At 44.3% G+C, this 18,561-nt stretch overlaps 1 protein-coding gene across 1 annotated transcript in view; it reads right to left on the minus strand.

The window, feature by feature from the left end:
• Window positions 1-18,561, minus strand: part of SMARCAD1 (SNF2 related chromatin remodeling ATPase with DExD box 1) — a 217,570-nt gene that overhangs the window by 150,242 nt on the left and 48,767 nt on the right. Inside the window, exon 4 of the mRNA XM_073590005.1 lies at window positions 4,406-4,565. Coding sequence (XP_073446106.1) covers window positions 4,406-4,565 — 160 coding nt within the window. The remainder of the gene's footprint in view (window positions 1-4,405; window positions 4,566-18,561) is intronic.

The raw sequence follows: 18,561 nt of genomic DNA on the forward strand, positions 1-18,561 counted from the left end.
ATAGAATGTAAAAAATAATAATAAAAAAAAAAAAAATTTGTTATTCTCACCTTCCAACGTCCCGCGCAGCCTTCCCGCCTCTCTCCACGCTCCCGATCCTAATAATCATTTGCGACAATTACCGCGATGACGTCTGTTCTTGCGGGATCGCGACGTCTCGCGGTCATTCGTGATGACGTCGCGAGACTTCGCGATCCCGCGAGAACGGACGCCATCGCTCGCAAAGGCTTATTGGGACCGGGAGCGTGGAGAGAGGCGGGAAGGCTGCGCTGGACGTCGGAAGGTGAGAATAACAATATTTTTTATTTTAAATTCTATTTTTTACAGGGATATGGTACCCAAAGCTCGGAGGACAGTCTCCTCTCCTCCAGACCGTGGGTACCATCCGCAAATGTTCTGCTTACTTTTCGCATGGTGTGCACAGCAACATGCGGAAAGTAAGCAGAACAATGCATTCCTATGGGTGCGGGATCGCCGCGATTCCGCGAAATTAATTAGCATGCTGCATTTTTTACCGTGAAGCGATTCCGCCGCGGTAAAAACCGCAGCATTAGCACAGCATTGCAGAATCCCATAGGAATGCATGGGATGCTTATTTTTTGCGTTTTCACGGCAAAATCGCGCGGTTAAAACCGCTGTGTAAACGCGAAAAAAACGCCACGTGTGAACTCAGCCTAAAACAGTTGAGCTCAACTAATTTTGGAGTGCTGAAAGGGAATATGAGGCTTAAATTTGCTGATTGGCTCCAATTTTCAAGATCAAGTGGAGGTTGTAATTACGCTCGACATGCAGGGTTACAGAAAAATTGTGTTTATTATTTCATCATCATTAATGCAATGTTAGTAGCTAGTCTATTACATTATCTATTTAGTCTATCGTGCCTTCAGTATTCCATCATCTTAGGGTGACCAATCAAAATACGCCAACTCAGCTCCAATGGCGTAATCTCAATTACAGTTGCATCACCTACTTTTATAAATGCTCCTTGTAAGGTATACAGTTTTAGGTTTTCTTAGCATATCGACATGTTTCTAGGTTTTTCAGATATGCCTCGTTCTTGCATTAACAAAGCAGATTGTTTTTGATACATATGCGGAGAAGTCACTTTTGCGTCACAAAGGCAAAACTTGACTATCATGATAAGGAGAGTCTACAACCTGTATTTTGGATGCCAAACAGGAGATCAGGACAAGAGTTGGGCTCCACACACATGCTGCAATAGATGCGCATGACATCTTAACCAGCGGTTGCATGGGAAGAGGCAAATATGACTTTTGCAGGCCCGATGATCTGGAGAGAGCCTACCAATTGTCATTTCTGCATGGTGCCCCCTATTAGGAAAGGAGTTTCAAGGAAGAAGTAGTGGACTTTACAGTATTCAAACATTCCATCTGCAATAAGATCAGTACCACATATAGAACAACTGCAGCTTCCAAAAGCACCAGAAACATTTTCAGTAACGTCAAGCGAAGAAGAGGGCGCTTTGTGTCATGAAGAATCTTCCGCTCCCGATCCAGACTTTCTTTCAGCAACCTCAACTGAACCACTCCATATAAAACAAAGTGAACTGAATGATCTAGTTAAGATTTGCATCTGCCCAAGTGTAAGGCTGAGCTATTAGGTTCCAGGCTGCAGCAGTGGAATCTCCAAGCAGGCGATGTTCGGATTTTGTTGTTCTGTAACTGTGATAAAGATCTTGTCCAATACTTCTTCATGGAAGGGTGATCTTGTGGCATCCAATAACATCAACAGTTTAATGGAAGCTCTGAAGATAAGTCATAATCCAGAGGAATGGTGGCTCTTTGCCAATTCATCCAAAACCAGCTTAAAAGCATTCTTGTTGAATAATGGCAATGCGCTACCTTCAATTCCAGTTGGTGATGCAGTCCACATGAAAGAAACCTATAACAACGTGAAACAGCTTTAAAGGTACCTGAACCATGACGAATATTTGTGGCCCCTCTTGGGACTTAAAGGTGGTTGCTTTCCTACTTGGTCTCCAAGTTGGATACACAAAGTTCTACTGCTTTCTGTGCGAGTGAGATAGTCATGCAAGAGAATATCATTACAATAAGACTGTTGGAGAGGCCATTCACTTCACACAGGGAGTAAAAACATCCTGCACTCTGTCAACAGGAAGACAAACTGACGCTCTGTTGTCGTGACATCAGCGGAAGTCTGTGACTGCTCTGTGCTGGAGGAGAACGGTGCCAGGCACAACATGCAGGTAAGTAGCAGCTACCTACTTGTTAGTGCTTAGGCACATTTTTTGTAAAGTACCAGATATCCCATTTAAAGTAAAAAGTTAATAACATGAACAATAATTGGTTATGATGGCAGAGATATCTTATTTTTTTCAAAGTCTGACTTCATTTCAAACAGTGTTCATATCTTTGGTATACTCAAGGCATCATTGCTTGTTTTTGTAAAACTGTAGCAATGCAACTAGTGGGGCTCCCGGCATCTATAGTAACTGATCCAACAGGCATCCCTTTTAGATGCAGTTTTTACCTTTTATGGACACCAGCATCTAAGGGTTAAATGACATGGAATAGTGTTGTAGTGGAAGACAGACAGTCCCAAAAGGCATGCACAGTCAGGAAAAGGAGTAATAATTCTGGTTTAAGAAACGGCACTATTGAGGAATTTGAGGGATGCGGTAAGACCTGCTCCGTCCCTTCCCCAGCTTCACCCATTTTGTCGGACTTGTACAAAACTGCCATGAAACTGCAAAAAGGTGCAACAGTTTTATCACAAAAACTTTGCAACTTTTCAAAGTCTTATAAGACACTTATTTACAGTAGTTTAAACACTTTGATCATTCAGGGACATAGTTTGCCTAGGTCCACTTATTTTTCAACACATACAATGCTTTTTAAATTTGTTTTTGTTCTCTTCATCTCATCTCTGGTGATTAAGTAAAAGTATCCAGAGTGGACAGTAATTTTCTGAGTGACTCAGAGTCTTATTCACAAACTTTTATGCATTTTGACTCATGCAAAATTGTGTTAACAAGCCTATATCTATCAAGAGACAACAGGGGTTTAGCATTAATTGTATAATTCTTAGTTTATTTTTCAAGAGCCCAGATAGTTAAAGGGTTAGAGACACTCTACGCTTTCCTCCTGTTGGGGTCTGATGTGAGAATTAGGTTATGAGAACATCAGCAGATCTGCAGCATAAATTTCAGAGACTTAAAATCATAACTATACATATTGGAGGTTTTTCTGTGACATGTGCAAGAATTTTTTCAAACCCAATTCAGGTTAAAAAGGAACAATATCTGACATGCTTTCTAGACATGGCTAAGGCACCATTAGGCTACTTAAACGCATAAAAAAATGGTTCACTCAATTTGTACCTGCTCTGAGAACTTGTTAAAGGAAGTGTCTAGGACTGTAAAAACCATGAGGCCGATTATTGTATTTTTTTTTGTCTAGACTTTGGGGCTTTCAGCCTGTTTTTGTTTAGTGGCAAACTCGCCTTATAATTTGTGCATTTTTTAAGTCAATTTAATGTGATCGTTTTTTTCTTTTTCCTATGTTTGTTATTTTGGGTGGGGTTAGGGGTTTCCAGATGTTTTAAAAAGGCAGGTTTTTTTGCACAAACATACTCTTATCTCCCTGGAGTGATTATATGAGCCTAGATTTTTATTGCGCAAATTTAGATATTTTGGTGAAGCATGCTACTTTTGGCACCCAAACTAAAAAAAATAATATATAATCTTAGCCATTGTTTTAATGTTTGCTTCATAAATCAATAGTACACAAGAAAATAAGCGACTTTGTAATATAGCTTGACATTTTCATTTTACATATTTCAGATGGAAGACAATTGGTGCTTTTAAAGTTCTATGGCGATGTGAGTGGCGAGTAGCTAGAAGCAGACATTTTGCTGTAAGCCCTCCTCAAAAGACAATTACAATTCTCCAAACAGATCTTTATGAAGCACTGACTGTCCTTTTGCTCAGTAGGAAAGATTTTAAACAAACTGAGAATATTGATAATCAATGATCAATCCAGGAGAAGAAGCAGATTTTGCTAATATGAAATTACAAAGTTTCTTAATTTTCAAATGTACTAATTTTTAAAAATAAAAACAATGGGTTTCTATCAAAATTAACGAACCATATATGACATTTTGAAGAAATTGGTGTAATACCAAATTTGGTCAACTACAACATAAAGTGACAAAACAAAAAATGCAAATTGTGAATTGGGCCCATGGTCTGTATCCTTCCAGAAACTAAACTCATTTGTGCATGGCTGTTCTTTGTGGTTTTACTGCTCAGACCCATTCACTTCAATGCCGAAAGCTCTTATACCCCACAGCCTATGGACAACTGTTTCTAGAAGAAAACAGCCACTTTGCAATTAGGCCAACTATGCATGCAGATACGCATTACTTGTAGTGACTCTTCGTTGGTCCTTGGAGGGAAGGTTTCTTGAAGCCTTTGCACGTTTTCATCTTTGGTTTCACTCTTATGAGGTACAATTATTGCAGTGGTCTTCACTGTAGGGCGTTCGTCTTCAGAGCGGACATTGGGAGATTCAGAAAAACCATTCCTATCAAGAGAAAGAAGCAGTTCAAACAGAGTGAACAAATAGTTTTGCCAGAATTCTGGAGTAAAATGGTGTGAAATGTCGTGAAGTTTTTGCACAGCCTCTTAGCTGTGCAAAAATGAAGTTACCTTTGACAGTTTCACATCAATTCAGGCCAGCGCTTTTTTTTTTAAGTGGATAAAGCTTAGCCAGGACGTAGCACAGCTAATTGTGGCCATCAAATTATTTGTACATTATTAAAAGTGGCCCACAACCCTTCGCAAATTTGGTACACTATCCATCCATCTAGACTGGGGAACAAATCAGAAATCTTGATTAAAAAGGGCCTTTTTACACTACTTGTTTTCACAGTACCTACAGTTTCATTTACACCAGTGCTTCCTAAACTGTGAGGTTAGTCTCACCGGCGAGCCTTGTACTGGTTGTTGGTGAGGCTCTGATGTACTGACAATAATCCCAGAATCTACACAGTCCTTTTTCTGACTGCAATAATCTCTAGTTTGGAAACAGAACGGATTCTGTTCTTATTTTAAAAGGAATCTGTCAGCAGGATTTAGGGTGTGTGCCAGCGTTAGCGTTTAAGCGTTTTTGAAGCGTTTTTCGGGGTCAAACCGTTCCAAAAACGCTTAAAGTAAGCTTCCCATTCATTTTAATGCATTTTGGCCTTTTTGTGCCAATGAATGCGCTTTTTTCCACTTAGGAAACGCTTAGCGGTTAAAAACGCAGCATGCTCATTAATTTTGCGGCAAAGTCCATGTTTTTAGCCATTTCCTACTGTCCAGAAGACGCACAGAAAAAAAACGTGCGCCTTTTTGAAAAGAAAAAAGCGCGGAAAAAAACACGCGTTTTCTGGGAAGGAGTGCGGTTTTGTGTCAGGTTTAAAACACTAACGTGCGCACATAGCCTTAAACTCCCACATTATTTATAACTAGCTGAAGAACCCGGCGCTGCCCGGGCATAGTAACTAACTACGGTTCGTTATAACAAATTATAATGAGATATCTATCTATCTATCTATCTATCTATCTATCTATCTATCATAATACCCGTTACCTCTCCATTCACTCCCTTCTAGACCCTTCACAGTCCGGCTTCCGCCTCCTACATTCGACTGAAACTGCACTCATCAAAGTGACCAATGACCTTCTGACAGCAAAACGTAACGGTGACCACTCTCTGCTCATTCTTCTTGACCTATCTGCAGCTTTCGATACTGTTGACCACCATCTCCTACTCTCTAGGCTCCAGTCACTAGGCATTAAGGACACTGCACTCTCCTGGTTCTCTTCCTATCTCTCTGACCGCTCCTTCAGTGTTTTGTTCTCTGGCTCCACGTCATCTCCTCTTCCTCTTGCTGTCGGGGTACCTCAGGGCTCAGTCCTTGGCCCCCTTCTTTTCTCTCTCTACACAGCCCCAATTGGACAGACCATCAGCAGATTTGGCTTTCAGTACCATCTTTATGCTGATGACACACAACTATACACGTCTTCCCCCGACCTTACCCCCGCTGTACTACAGAACGCCAGTGACTGTCTGTCCGCAGTCTCCAATATCATGTCCGCTCTCTATCTGAAACTCAACCTCTCCAAAACTGAACTTCTTCTGCTCCCGCCGTCTACTAACCTCCCTAAATCTGACATTTCCTTCTCCGTGGGTGGTACCACAATAACACCCCGGCAGCAGGTGCGCTGTCTGGGTGTTATGTTTGACACCAATCTCTCCTTTACATCCCATATACAATCCCTTGCCCGCTCTTGCCGCTTACACCTAAAGAACATCTCTAGAATCCGCCCTTTTCTCACTATGGAAACAACAAAAACCCTCACTGTTGCATTGATCCACTCTCGCCTGGATTACTGCAACGCTCTATTAATTGGCCTCCCCGTCACTCGACTATCCCCTCTCCAGTCCATACTCAATGCAGCAGCCAGGATCGTCCATCTGGGTAATCGGTACTCGGACGCATCCGCTCTTCGACAGTCCTTACATTGGCTGCCCATTCATTATAGGATCCAATTCAAAGTACTTGTTCTCACCCACAAAGCTCTCCACAGTGCGGCACCCCCTTACATCTCTTCTCTCATTTCTGTCTATCGTCCTAGCCGATCACTGCGCTCTGCAAACGACTTTCGACTAACCTCTGCACTAATCCGTACCTCCCACTCCCGACTCCAAGACTTCTCCCGTGCTGCTCCTATCCTCTGGAATGCTCTACCCCAAGAAATCAGGACTATCCACAATTTGCATAGTTTTAGGCGCTCCCTCAAAACACACCTGTTCAGAGCGGCCTATCACATTCACTAATCAAAGTCATTCTCTGTGTTAGTGTGCGTGCGTAGCCCATTCACTATCTCCATCCATCCTTCACTCCTGCAAGATGGCTGGACCTTCATTGTAAATACACCATTGTAAATACACACCTGTACTCTGTATCTCCCTCACCTCATTGTAGATTGTACGCTCTCACGAGCAGGGTCGTCTTATTTTGCTTTAATTATTGCATTGTTAGCGTTGTTACTTATGACTTGTGTTTTGAAACTGTTAAACTGTAAAGCGCTGCGGAATATGTTGGCGCTATATAAATAAAGATTATTATTATTATTATAATAATAAATGCCCTAAGCAGCTTCCGGTTGCAACAACTTCCGTCCAGTTGTAACCGGTGACGTCACCGCACACCTCTTTCCATGTTAACCCTCAACACACACACTCCACTCACCTCCACTCCACATACGACCCCTTTCTCTCACTCCGTCTCTCATACTCACGCCGTCATCGCCGCTGATGCACGATCCCCGACATCATCTTCCGCCGGCGCCATCCTGGATCCAGACGTCCTCCACGCCGGCGACATGTTCTTGCGGCGACGCCATTTTGGATCGGCGAAATCCCGCGATAGTCAAGATGGCGTCGCCGCAAGAACATGTCGCCGGCGTGGAGGACGCCAAAATCCGCCGACGCCATTTTGGATCCCGACGTCATCCACGCCGGCGACATGTTCTTCCGGCGACGCCATCTTGAGTATCGCGGGATTTCACGATACTCAGGATGGCATCGCCGCAAGAACATGTCGCCGGCGTGGACAACGTCTGGATCCAGGATGGCGCCGGCGGAAGATGTCGGGGATCGTGGAACAGCGGCGATGACGGCGTGAATATGAGAGACGGAGTGAGAGAAGGGGTCGTATGTGGAGTGAAAGAGTGAGTGGAGATGGTGAAAGGTGAGAGGAGTGTGTGTGTTGAGGGTTATCATGGAAAGAGGTGTGATGCTATCGCATCCTCCCGATGCGATAGCATCGGGCCATAATCTAGTATATATCTCTCTCTCTCTCTCTGAGTGTAGAGCCCCGCCCACTCCGCATAGCCACATTCACTATAATATCCCACATCATCTTGTCAGCCAGAGCTGCCGGACTACTACCTATAATATCCCACATCATCCCGTCAGCCCGAGCAACCGTACTACTACCCCTAATATCCCACATCATCCCATCAGCCAGACCCACCGGACTACTACCCCTAATATCCCACATCGTGGCAGCCAGAGTCACCGGACAACTACCACTAATATCCCACATCATCCCGTCAGCCAGAGCTACCGGACTACTACCCATAATATCCCACGTCGTCCCATCAGCCAGAGCCACCGGATTACTACCACTAATATCTCACATCATCCCGTCAGCCTGGAGTCAGAACCAGAGCGCTGAGTGGAACGGTCCTAACTTCCATACTGGGGATCCCTTTAAGAGAGGCCTGGCGTCAGAACCAGAGCGCTGAGTGGATTTGCCCTAACTTCCATACCGGGGATCCCTTTAAGAGAGCCTGGGATCAGAACCAGAGCGCTGAGTGGATTTGCCCTGACTTGCATACTGGAGATCACTTTAATAGAACCCTGGGGTCAGAATCAGAGCGCCGAGGGATTTGCCCTAACTTCCATACAGGAGATCCCTTTAAGAGAGCCTGGGGTCAGTATCAGAGCATTTGAAGGCAATTGCCCCAACTTCCATACCGGGGATCCCTTTAAGGGCCTGGGGTCAGTACCAAAGCGCAGAGTGGATTTGCCCTAAATTCCATACCAATGATCCCTTTAAGAGACCCTTGGGTCAGAACCACAGAGCTGAGTGGAACTGTCCTAACTTTCATACCAGGGATCCCTTTAAGAGAGGCCTGGGGTCAAAACCAAAGCGCTGGATGGATTTGCTCTGACTTCCATACCAATGATCCCTTTAAGAGGGACGATGTGCCTACGGGATGGAGGATGTGTGATGGGGATATGGGCAGGGAGGGGGGATTCATTTCTGTCATGTGCTCTCTGCTCCTTTCAGGGGGCAGACAGTGGCTGGGAGCTTATGTTCCCAATGATGCTATATTTCTCGCCCCATGTCAGTGTCTGCTGAGGTGTTGTCAAGTGGGAAAACTGTTGCTCATAGCAACCAATCACAGCTCAGCTTCTTTTGAACAGGTCTGGTGAAATGAAATATGCTTCGTGATTGGTTGGTGATACATACACACACATTCATTTTTATATATAGAGATAGCACCTAGCTTTTTCAAACACAAGTCCAACAATACCTTTACCTGATTAGTCAGTTCCTCCACTACTGAGATATCAGCATTTGAATATCCAAATGAAGCTATAGATCTGAAGCCTCTGTCACGTCAGCTTTACTCCCCACCCCGCGCCGTCACCCTCTGCCTGACTGTGTGATTTCAGGCAAAGGCGCAACCAGTGAAGAATGAGATGACGCTGAGCGGGGAATAGAGCCGCAGTGACAGAGGCTTCAGATCTACCAGCTTATTTGGATATTAAAGAGGTTGTCCACCATTTTAAAACTGATCACCTATTTGTCGAATAGGTCATCAAGGTCTAATCAGTGGGGGTGCAACACCCTGCACCCCCGCTGATCAGATGGTCTAGGTGCTGGCAGCGCCTGGAGCTGCTCAGTCTACTAACAGTGGCCACAGCGGAGTACTGCACATCAGCCCCTTACCGATTTGAATAGGGGGCAGATGTGCACACCCTGGCCACAGTCACTATCAATAGATGCAACAGCTTTGTAATTGAAGCAGATGCAGCCGCCACCTATAACAGCTGATAGGCAGGGCTGCAGGACGTCGCACATTAACTAGTCAGACATTGATGACCTACCATACACCGAAAATAATGCACGTCAGAGTACACGCTGACTCTCTCTACACCATTATAGTCTATGGCCCCGTTGGCCCATACGCCCGAATCCCAATTTACTGAAGGTTTGGACGCAAGCCCCAACGGGACCACTGAATGTGAGCAAGAACGTAATGTGAAAGGAGCCCAATTCAGATTCAGGTTGCATCCTATGGGTGGATTCAAAATCTCCTGCAAAATCCAAGTGCTACATTAGGGGCTAGCTATCGATTTCACACTTTACACTGTAAAGTACGTCACTCATGGATTCACCCTTACGTAAATATGTTCAGGCTAGAGATATATATATATCTATCTAGCTATCTATTCCATAAAGCTCAATGTGGGTGTGTATGTATGTACAGTTGTGGCCAAAAGTATTGACACCCCTGCAATTCTGTCAGATAATACTCAGTTTCTTCCTGAAAATGATTGCAAACACAAATTCTTTGGTATTATTATCTTCATTTAATTTGTCTTAAATGAAAAAACACAAAAAAAATTGTCCTAAAGCCAAATTGGATATAATTTCACACCAAACATAAAAAAGAGGGTGGACAAAAGTATTGGCACTGTTGGAAAAATCTTGTGATGCTTCTCTAAGGCTGGTTTCACATTTGCGTTAAAACAACGCTGCGCCCTGCGTCGTTAAGCCCCGCCCCGAGCCGGCTCCCTGCCCGCCCCATCCGGGATCACCGCCTACTTTTGCATTTGCACGCATGCGATCGGCGCACCCTATCTTTAGCATAGGGTGCGCAGATCATGCGCTGCCAGTGTGAAAGTAGCGTGCTGCGCACTTTTGACGGTGCGCCATGCGCGCCGAAATGCAGCATGTTGCATTTCGGTGCGCACGGCGCACCGTCAAAAGTGCGCAGCACGCTACTTTCACACTGGCAACGCATGATCTGCGCACCCTATGCTAAAGATAGGGTGCGCCGATCGCATGCGTGCAAATGCGAAAGTAGGCGGTGATCCCGGATGGGGCGGGCAGGGAGCCGGCTCGGGGCGGGGCTTAACGACGCAGGGCGCAGCGTTGTTTTAACGCAAATGTGAAACCAGCCTAATTTGTGTAATTAACAGCACCTGTAACTTACCTGTGGCACCTAACAGGTGCTGGCAATAACTAAATCACACTTGCAGCCAGTTGACATGGATTAAAGTTGACTCAACCTCTGTCCTGTGTCCTTGTGTGTACCACATAGAGCATGGAGAAAAGAAAGAAGACCAAAGAACTGTCTGAGGACTTGAGAAACCAAATTGTGAGGAAGCATGAGCAATCTCAAGGCTACAAGTCCATCTCCAAAGACCTGAATGTTCCTGTGTCTACTGTGCGCAGTGTCATCAAGAAGTTTAAAGCCCATGGCACTGTGGCTAACCTTCCTAGATGTGGAGGGAAAAGAAAAATTGACAAGAGATTTCAACGCAAGATTGTGCGGATGTTGGATAAAGAACCTCAACTAACATCCAAACAAGTTCAAGCTGCCCTGCAGTTCGAGAGTACAACAGTGTCAACCCGTACTATCCGTCGGCGTCTGAATGAAAAGGGACTGTATGGTAGGAGACCCAGGAAGACCTCACTTCTTACCCCGAGACATAAAAAAGCCAGGCTGGAGTTTGCCAAAACTTACCTGAAAAAGCCTAAAACGTTTTGGAAGAATGTTCTCTGGTCAGATGAGACAAAAGTAGAGCTTTTTGGGCAAAGGCATCAACATAGAGTTTACAGGAGAAAAAAAGAGGCATTCAAAGAAAAGAACACTGTCCCTACAGTCAAACATGGCGGAGGTTCCCTGATGTTTTGGGGTTGCTTTGCTGCCTCTGGCACTGGACTGCTTGACCGTGTGCATGGCATTATGAAGTCTGAAGACTACCAGCAAATTTTGCAGCATAATGTAGGGCCCAGTGTGAGAAAGATGGGTCTCCCTCAGAGGTCATGGGTCTTCCAGCAGGACAATGGCCCAAAACACTTCAAAAAGCACTAGAAAATGGTTTGAGAGAAAGCACTGGAGACTTCTAAGGTGGCCAGCAATGAGTCCAGACATGAATCGCATAGAACACCTGTGGAGAGATCTAAAAATGGCAGTTTGGAGAAGGCACCCTTCAAATATCAGGGACCTGGAGCAGTTTGCCAAAGAAGAATGGTCTAAAATTCCAGCAGAGCATTGTACTAAACTCATTGATGGTTACCGGAAGCGGTTGGTCGCAGTTATTTTGGCTAAAGGTTGTGCAACCAAGTATTAGGCTGAGGGTGCCAATACTTTTGTCTGGCCCATTTTTGGCGTTTTGTGTGAAATGATCATTGTTTTGCCATTTAAGACAAATTAAATGAAGATAATAATACCAAAGAATTTGTGTTTGCAATCATTTTCAGGAAGAAACTGAGTATTATCTGACAGAATTGCAGGGGTGTCAATACTTTTGGCCACAACTGTATGTCCGGGATTGGCATCCGCACTGTCGCAGCTACAGACACAAAATTTTGCACAGCCACACGTCTGGACTCCGAGAGCATCAAAGGCTATGTTATGAGGCAAAATTTTAACCCCGCGCGTTACAATTTACCAAACAATTTTTCCCCTATCCACATAATGGGGGAAAAGCGAAAGGAAAAGTGTTAGAGGCAAATTGACAGCTGCCAAATGTGAACAAGGGGGACTTAAAGAATGAGAGCGATGGCGCCAAAGAGTATATACCGTACAGTTGCTAAGGTGGGGCCCTGACATGGGATACTCACCACACACGGGGATATGAACACACACACACACACACACACACAAAATGCGCCACACACTACCACGTGCTTCAACACATACATATACCACCCTCAGCACACATTTCACCACACATACACCAAACTCGCCACATAAAAGTCGAAACACAAAAGTCGCCACTCAGAACTCGCCATGCTGTCCCAGAGCTGTTTAAAAGATGAAAAATGAGCTGTGATTGGTTGCTATCAGCAACAGTTTTCTTTGTAGACAGTTGTGGTAACTAAGGCGTATTATTCTTATTTCTATGGTGTTATCGTCCTTCTGTAAAGCTGGAAATAACACAATTTATTACCGTGCCAACACAGACCACCCTCTGACACAGACTGCAGGGGGAGCCCAGTATCACACAGGATAGGATTAGATACACAGCTCAGCAGTCAGTATCACACAGGAGAGGATTAGACACATGGCTCAGCAGTCAGTATCTCACAGGAGAGGATTAGATACACAGCTCAGCAGTCAGTAACACACAGGATAGGATTAGATACGCAGCTCAGCACACAGTATCACACAATAGTATTAGATACACGGCTCAGCAGACAGTATCACATAGAATAGGATTAGATACACAGCTCAGCAGTCAGTATCACACAGGATGGGATTAGATGCACGGTTTTTATGTGCAATATAATCATTATAATTTGTTATAACTAACCACAGTTGGTTACTATGCCCAGGCAACGCTGGGCTCTTCAGCTAGTCTAATATATAAAGCTCAGTGTGTGTGTGTGTGTGTGTGTGTGTGTGTGTGTGTGTGTGTGTGTGTGTGTGTGTGTGTGTGTGTGTCCAGGATTGGCATCTGCACCATCGCAGCTACAGCCACAAAATTTTGCAGTCACACGTCTGGACCCCGAGAGCGTCATAGGCTATGTTGTTAGGCGAAATTTTAACCCCGCGCGTTCCAATTCACCAAACAATTTTGCCTATTATTCTTATCATTTCTATGGTGTTATCGTCCTTCTGTAAAGCTGGAAATAACACAATTTATTACCGTGCCAACACAAACCACCCTCTGACACAGACTGCAGGGGGAGCCCAGTATCACACAGGATAGGATTAGATACACAGCTCAGCAGAAAGTATCACACAGAAGAGGATTAGGTACACAGCTCAGCAGACATTATCACACAGGATAGGGTTAGATACAAAGATACACATGTTGTTTATCAAAAGGCTCTTGAATGAATTGAAAATAAAATACTTGGGTAATCGTTTAGTTAATTTGTGTTGCAAATCTGTAGTATATATACACATATATATATATATATATATATATATATATATATATATATATATATATATATATATATATATATATATATATATATATATACACACACATACATACACTTATACACATACACACACAGTACAGACCAAAAGTTTGGACACACCTTCTCATTCAAGAAGAGTTTTGTTTATTTTCATGACTATGAAAATTGTAGATTCACTCTGAAGACATCAAAACTATGAATTAACCCATCTGGAATTATATAATTAACAAAAAAGTGTGAAACAACTGAAAATATGTCTTATATTCTAGGTTCTTCAAAGTACCCACCTTTTGCTTTGATTACTACTTTGCACACTCTTGGCATTTTCTTGATGAGCTTCAAGAGGTAGGCACCGGAAATGGTCTTCCAACAGTCTTGAAGGAGTTCCCAGAGATGCTTAGCACTTGTTGGCCCTTTTGCCTTGACTCTGCAGTCCAGCTCACCCCAAACCATCTCGATTGGGTTCAGGTCTGGTGACTGTGGAGGCCAGGTCATCTGGCATAGCACCCCATCACTCTCCTTCTTGGTCAAATAGCCCTTACACAGCTTGGAGGTGTGTTTGGGGTCATTTTCCAGTTGAAAAATAAATGATGGTCCAACTAAACGCAAACCGGATGGAATAGCATGCCGCTGCAAGATGCTGTGGTAGCCATGCTGGTTCAGTATGCCTTCAATTTTGAATAAGTCCCCAACAGTGTCACCAGCAAAGCACCCCCACACCATCACACCTCCTCCTCCATGCTTCACGGTGGGAACCAGGCATGTAGAGTTCACCCGTTCACCTTTTCTGCGTCGCACAAAGACACGGTGGTTGGAACCAAAGATCTCAAATTTGGACTTATCAGACCAAAGCACAGATTTTCACTGGTCTAATGTCCAATCCTAGTGTTCTTTAGCCAAAACAAGTCTCTTCTGATTGTTGCCTGTCCTTAGCAGTGGTGTCCTAGCAGCTATTTTACCATGAAGGCCTGCTGCACAAAGTCTCCTCTTAACAGTTGCTGTAGAGATGTGTCTGCTGCTAGAACTGTGTGGCATTGACCTGGTCTGTAATCTGAGCTGCTGTTAACCTGCGATTTCTGAGGCTGGTGAATCGGATGAACTTATCCTCCGCAGCAGAGGTGACTCTTGGTCTTCCTTTCCTGGGGCGGTCTGGGCCTCTTGAAGTTCATCAAGAGAATGCCAAGAGTGTGCAAAGCAAAAGGTGGCTACTTTGAAGAACCTAGAATATAAGACATATTTTCAGTTGTTTCACACTTTTTTTGTTATTTATATAATTCCACTCATGTATAAGCCAAGGGTGGTGCTGCACAATGGTTAATGGTGGTCCAAAAAGATGCTCCATAGATAAATACCCCCATAAAATGCTGCAAAAGCATTAATGGTGGCCCAACAAGATGTTCCAAGGATAAATACCCCTACATAATTCTGCACAAGGGTTAATGGTGTCCCAAGTAGATGCTCCATACATAGATACCCCCATATATTTCTGCACAAGGGTTAATGGTGTCCCAAGTAGATGCTCCATACATAAATACCCCCATATGCTGCACAAGGGTTAATGGTGGCCCAAGTAGAAGCTCCATAAATACCCTCCATGTATTGCTGCACAAGGGTTAATGGTGTCCCAATTAGATGCTCCATACATAAATACTCCCCATATGCTGCTGCCGCTATAACAAAAAAAAAAAAAAAAGAAGAACTCACCTCTCCGTCGCTGAGGGCCAGGTGCCAGTGTAGTCGCTGGCTCAGGCCCCCGGCAGTACCGTTCCCAGTTCCATCGCTGTTTCCTGGGTCCTGTGCAGTGACGTTAGCACAGGGCGCGCACTGACTACATCATCGTGCCCTCCGCTAAATGTCACAGCCAGAGGACCCGGAGACAGCAATGGAACGGGGAGCGGTAAGTTTTGCTCTGCTCCCCCGTCATACTCACCACCCCCTTCCTGGTGCCCGGTCTCTTCAGCCCCTGCTTCCTGTATGATGTCAGCGTCCCGGGCTGTTCCTGCATTCAGCGGTCACGTGGTACCGCAGCCACTCATTAAATATGCACATATTCATGAGTTCAATGAGCGGTACCACGTGACCGCTGAATGCAGGAGCAGCTGGGACACGGATCATGGGGGAAGCAGGGAGACTGCAGAGACCGTGCCAGGAGAAGAGGGGGGGGGGGGGGGGCGGAGAGTATGGTCTCTGACACCCCCCACTCCCCCGCCGACCCCCCTATATGACTCACGTATAAGCCGAAAGGGGGACTTTCGGCCCAAAAAAATGGGCTGAAAATCTCGGCTTATACACGAATATATACGTATATTTATTACACACACTGATCATTCAATCTAGGGATAGAAATAGGCCTAATCTGTTTGTGGTAGTATAGTGCTGAACTACATTATAAATGGGAGTGGTAGTCGGAGTCTTGAATTTTTGGATTATTAGATAAATCGGGATGTTATGCATCTTCTATAGTCAGTCGGAGTAATTGAATTGGTTGAGATATACTACAGTAATAGCACCTCAACCCCTTCACGACCTTGGACGTATCTATATGTCCAAGTTAGTAGGTACCATGCGCAGCAAGATCTTGTCTCCAAAGATGTTAAGCTGAGCAAATGCCGCCTCTGGCGGCCATTTTCCCAAAGTGCACCGCAGGGATATCATTGGGAAAATGGACTCTGCTCAACGGCACCGACACAGATCCCAGACACTGCAGCATCACCCAGCTCCTGTCGCTTAAACGCACTATGGATTATAAGACGTTCCCCCATTTTCCTCCCAAATTTTGAGGGAAAAAAAAGTGCTTCTTATATTCTGAAAACTACGGTAAGTGCTCAGCATGGAGAGTCATATAAATCCCATCCCAAACGCTATGTAAAATGTTCCTAATAAAATTCAACTTAATCCACAAAAAGAAAAGTCCCCACTCACTGTTAATGTATATATAGGGGGCTTCTACATTACTGGTAGCACAAAGGCTCTGGAAAAGCATTATGACTCCTCGCCCCCCCAAAAAAAATCCAACTACGAGGGGCTTTCATTAAAGATTTCCTCTGACCCACTTTGATTTATCACAGGACGCTGAAACTGCATGTGTGTAGTGATGTTAGTCTATAGATTGCAGGCCAATTTGCAACTCAGAACTCATAACAGTCTTGATTTTACAGGTCCTGAATTGGTTCGAGGTTTGATAATGACTCAGTTGGATTCAGAGCAGTTATCAAGTTCCTTTACTTGAAAGGTGGCACACCAAAGGAGACGTTCAATGAGATGAAAGAGGTTTATGGTGATGATTCCCCATCATATGATGTAGTCAAGAACTGGCATCGTCAATTCAAATGTGGTCGGACTTCGGTGCAAAAAGCTCCAATTCAAGCACGACACAACTCTGCTATTGATGAACACACCATCCAGCAAGTGGAGGTCGGCGTCTTGGGGGGGAATCGGCAGGCAAGGTCATGCTCACAGTATTTTGGCACCAGCATGGAGTAGTACTGATGGATTTCCTTGCAAAGGGTACCACGATCACGGGGGCATACTATGCTTCACTGCTGCGAAAAATGCGGGAGGCCATCAAAACCAAGAGACGTGGCATGCTCAAAGGTGTCCGCCTTCTACAAGATAATGCAAAAGTTCACAACTCACACGTTGCCCAAATGGAAGCATGCTCCTGTGGCTTTGAAATTCTACCACATTCCCCTTGTTCACCTGACCTCGAACAATCAGACTTCCACCTCTAACAATTTAGCAGATGAGGAGACTGATTTCCGTAGTCACAACACGGCTTATGGAGCAACCTGTCGACTTCTCCAAGCAAGGTGTTTACATAGGTGCCACCTAGGGACACACACTTCTTCCATCTCTATAAGTAACTGTAGAGAAGGACTAATAACTTAGCCAAGTTTCATTGATCTCAGTCCACAGGAAGCGGGTTAGGAGAAATCACATGAACGCCCCTCTTAATTCTTCACTCCCAAATCCAAATTACCCTCTCCCGTGCCACATCTAGCATCCACGTTTGGCATTTCTGTAGCAAAAAGAGCTTAAAAGGAACCTGTCAGCGGGATTGGGGTGCTCTACTTACATATTCATCTGTATGGCTTATGACAGGTCACTGATGCCTCACTGACCAGCCCCCTATTTTAAATACTGAATATAATATTTTTGAAAAAAAAATTCCCATTCAGCAGGCAGGTGCCTGTGCTGTAGCTTTAGCGCATGTATAATATCCATGTAACCATGCAATTATATTATTTGGTGATCTAGATGTATTCAGGAAAAAAAAAAAACTCAAAATGGCACCTGTGCAGTAGCTTCCATAGGCAAATCTGATAAATGCACCAGCACAATTTTGATATTTTTTCCTTTCTAAATACATGTTATATTACCAAAATCAAATAATTACAAGGACATTATACATGTGATCGTGCTACAGAATGTGAATTTTTTTTTTCTCAAAACACATTCAGTATGTAAAATGGAGGCATCAGAGACCTGACATAAGCCATACAGATGAATATGTGATCAGAGCACCACCATACACACAGGCCGCCCCGAAACAGGAGAAGCTCTAACTGAAGACAAGGTATCATTTTAATCAGTATAAGGCTGTGTGCCCACGTTGCATTTTTTTTTTTAAGCGTGTCTGCAGCGTTTGAGCCGGATCAGACGCTGCAGAAACGCTTAAAATAAGCTTCCCATTAAATTTAAAGCATATTTGGCTTTGTGCGCCAATGCATGCATTTTTTTCCGCTCAGAAAACGCTTAGTGGCTAAAAACGCAGGATGTTCATTAATT

The sequence above is a fragment of the Dendrobates tinctorius genome, unplaced genomic scaffold (genome assembly GCF_039654945.1).
Source record: "Dendrobates tinctorius isolate UK_male_01 unplaced genomic scaffold, ASM3965494v1 ptg000011l, whole genome shotgun sequence".
Classification (NCBI taxonomy): domain Eukaryota; kingdom Metazoa; phylum Chordata; class Amphibia; order Anura; family Dendrobatidae; genus Dendrobates; species Dendrobates tinctorius.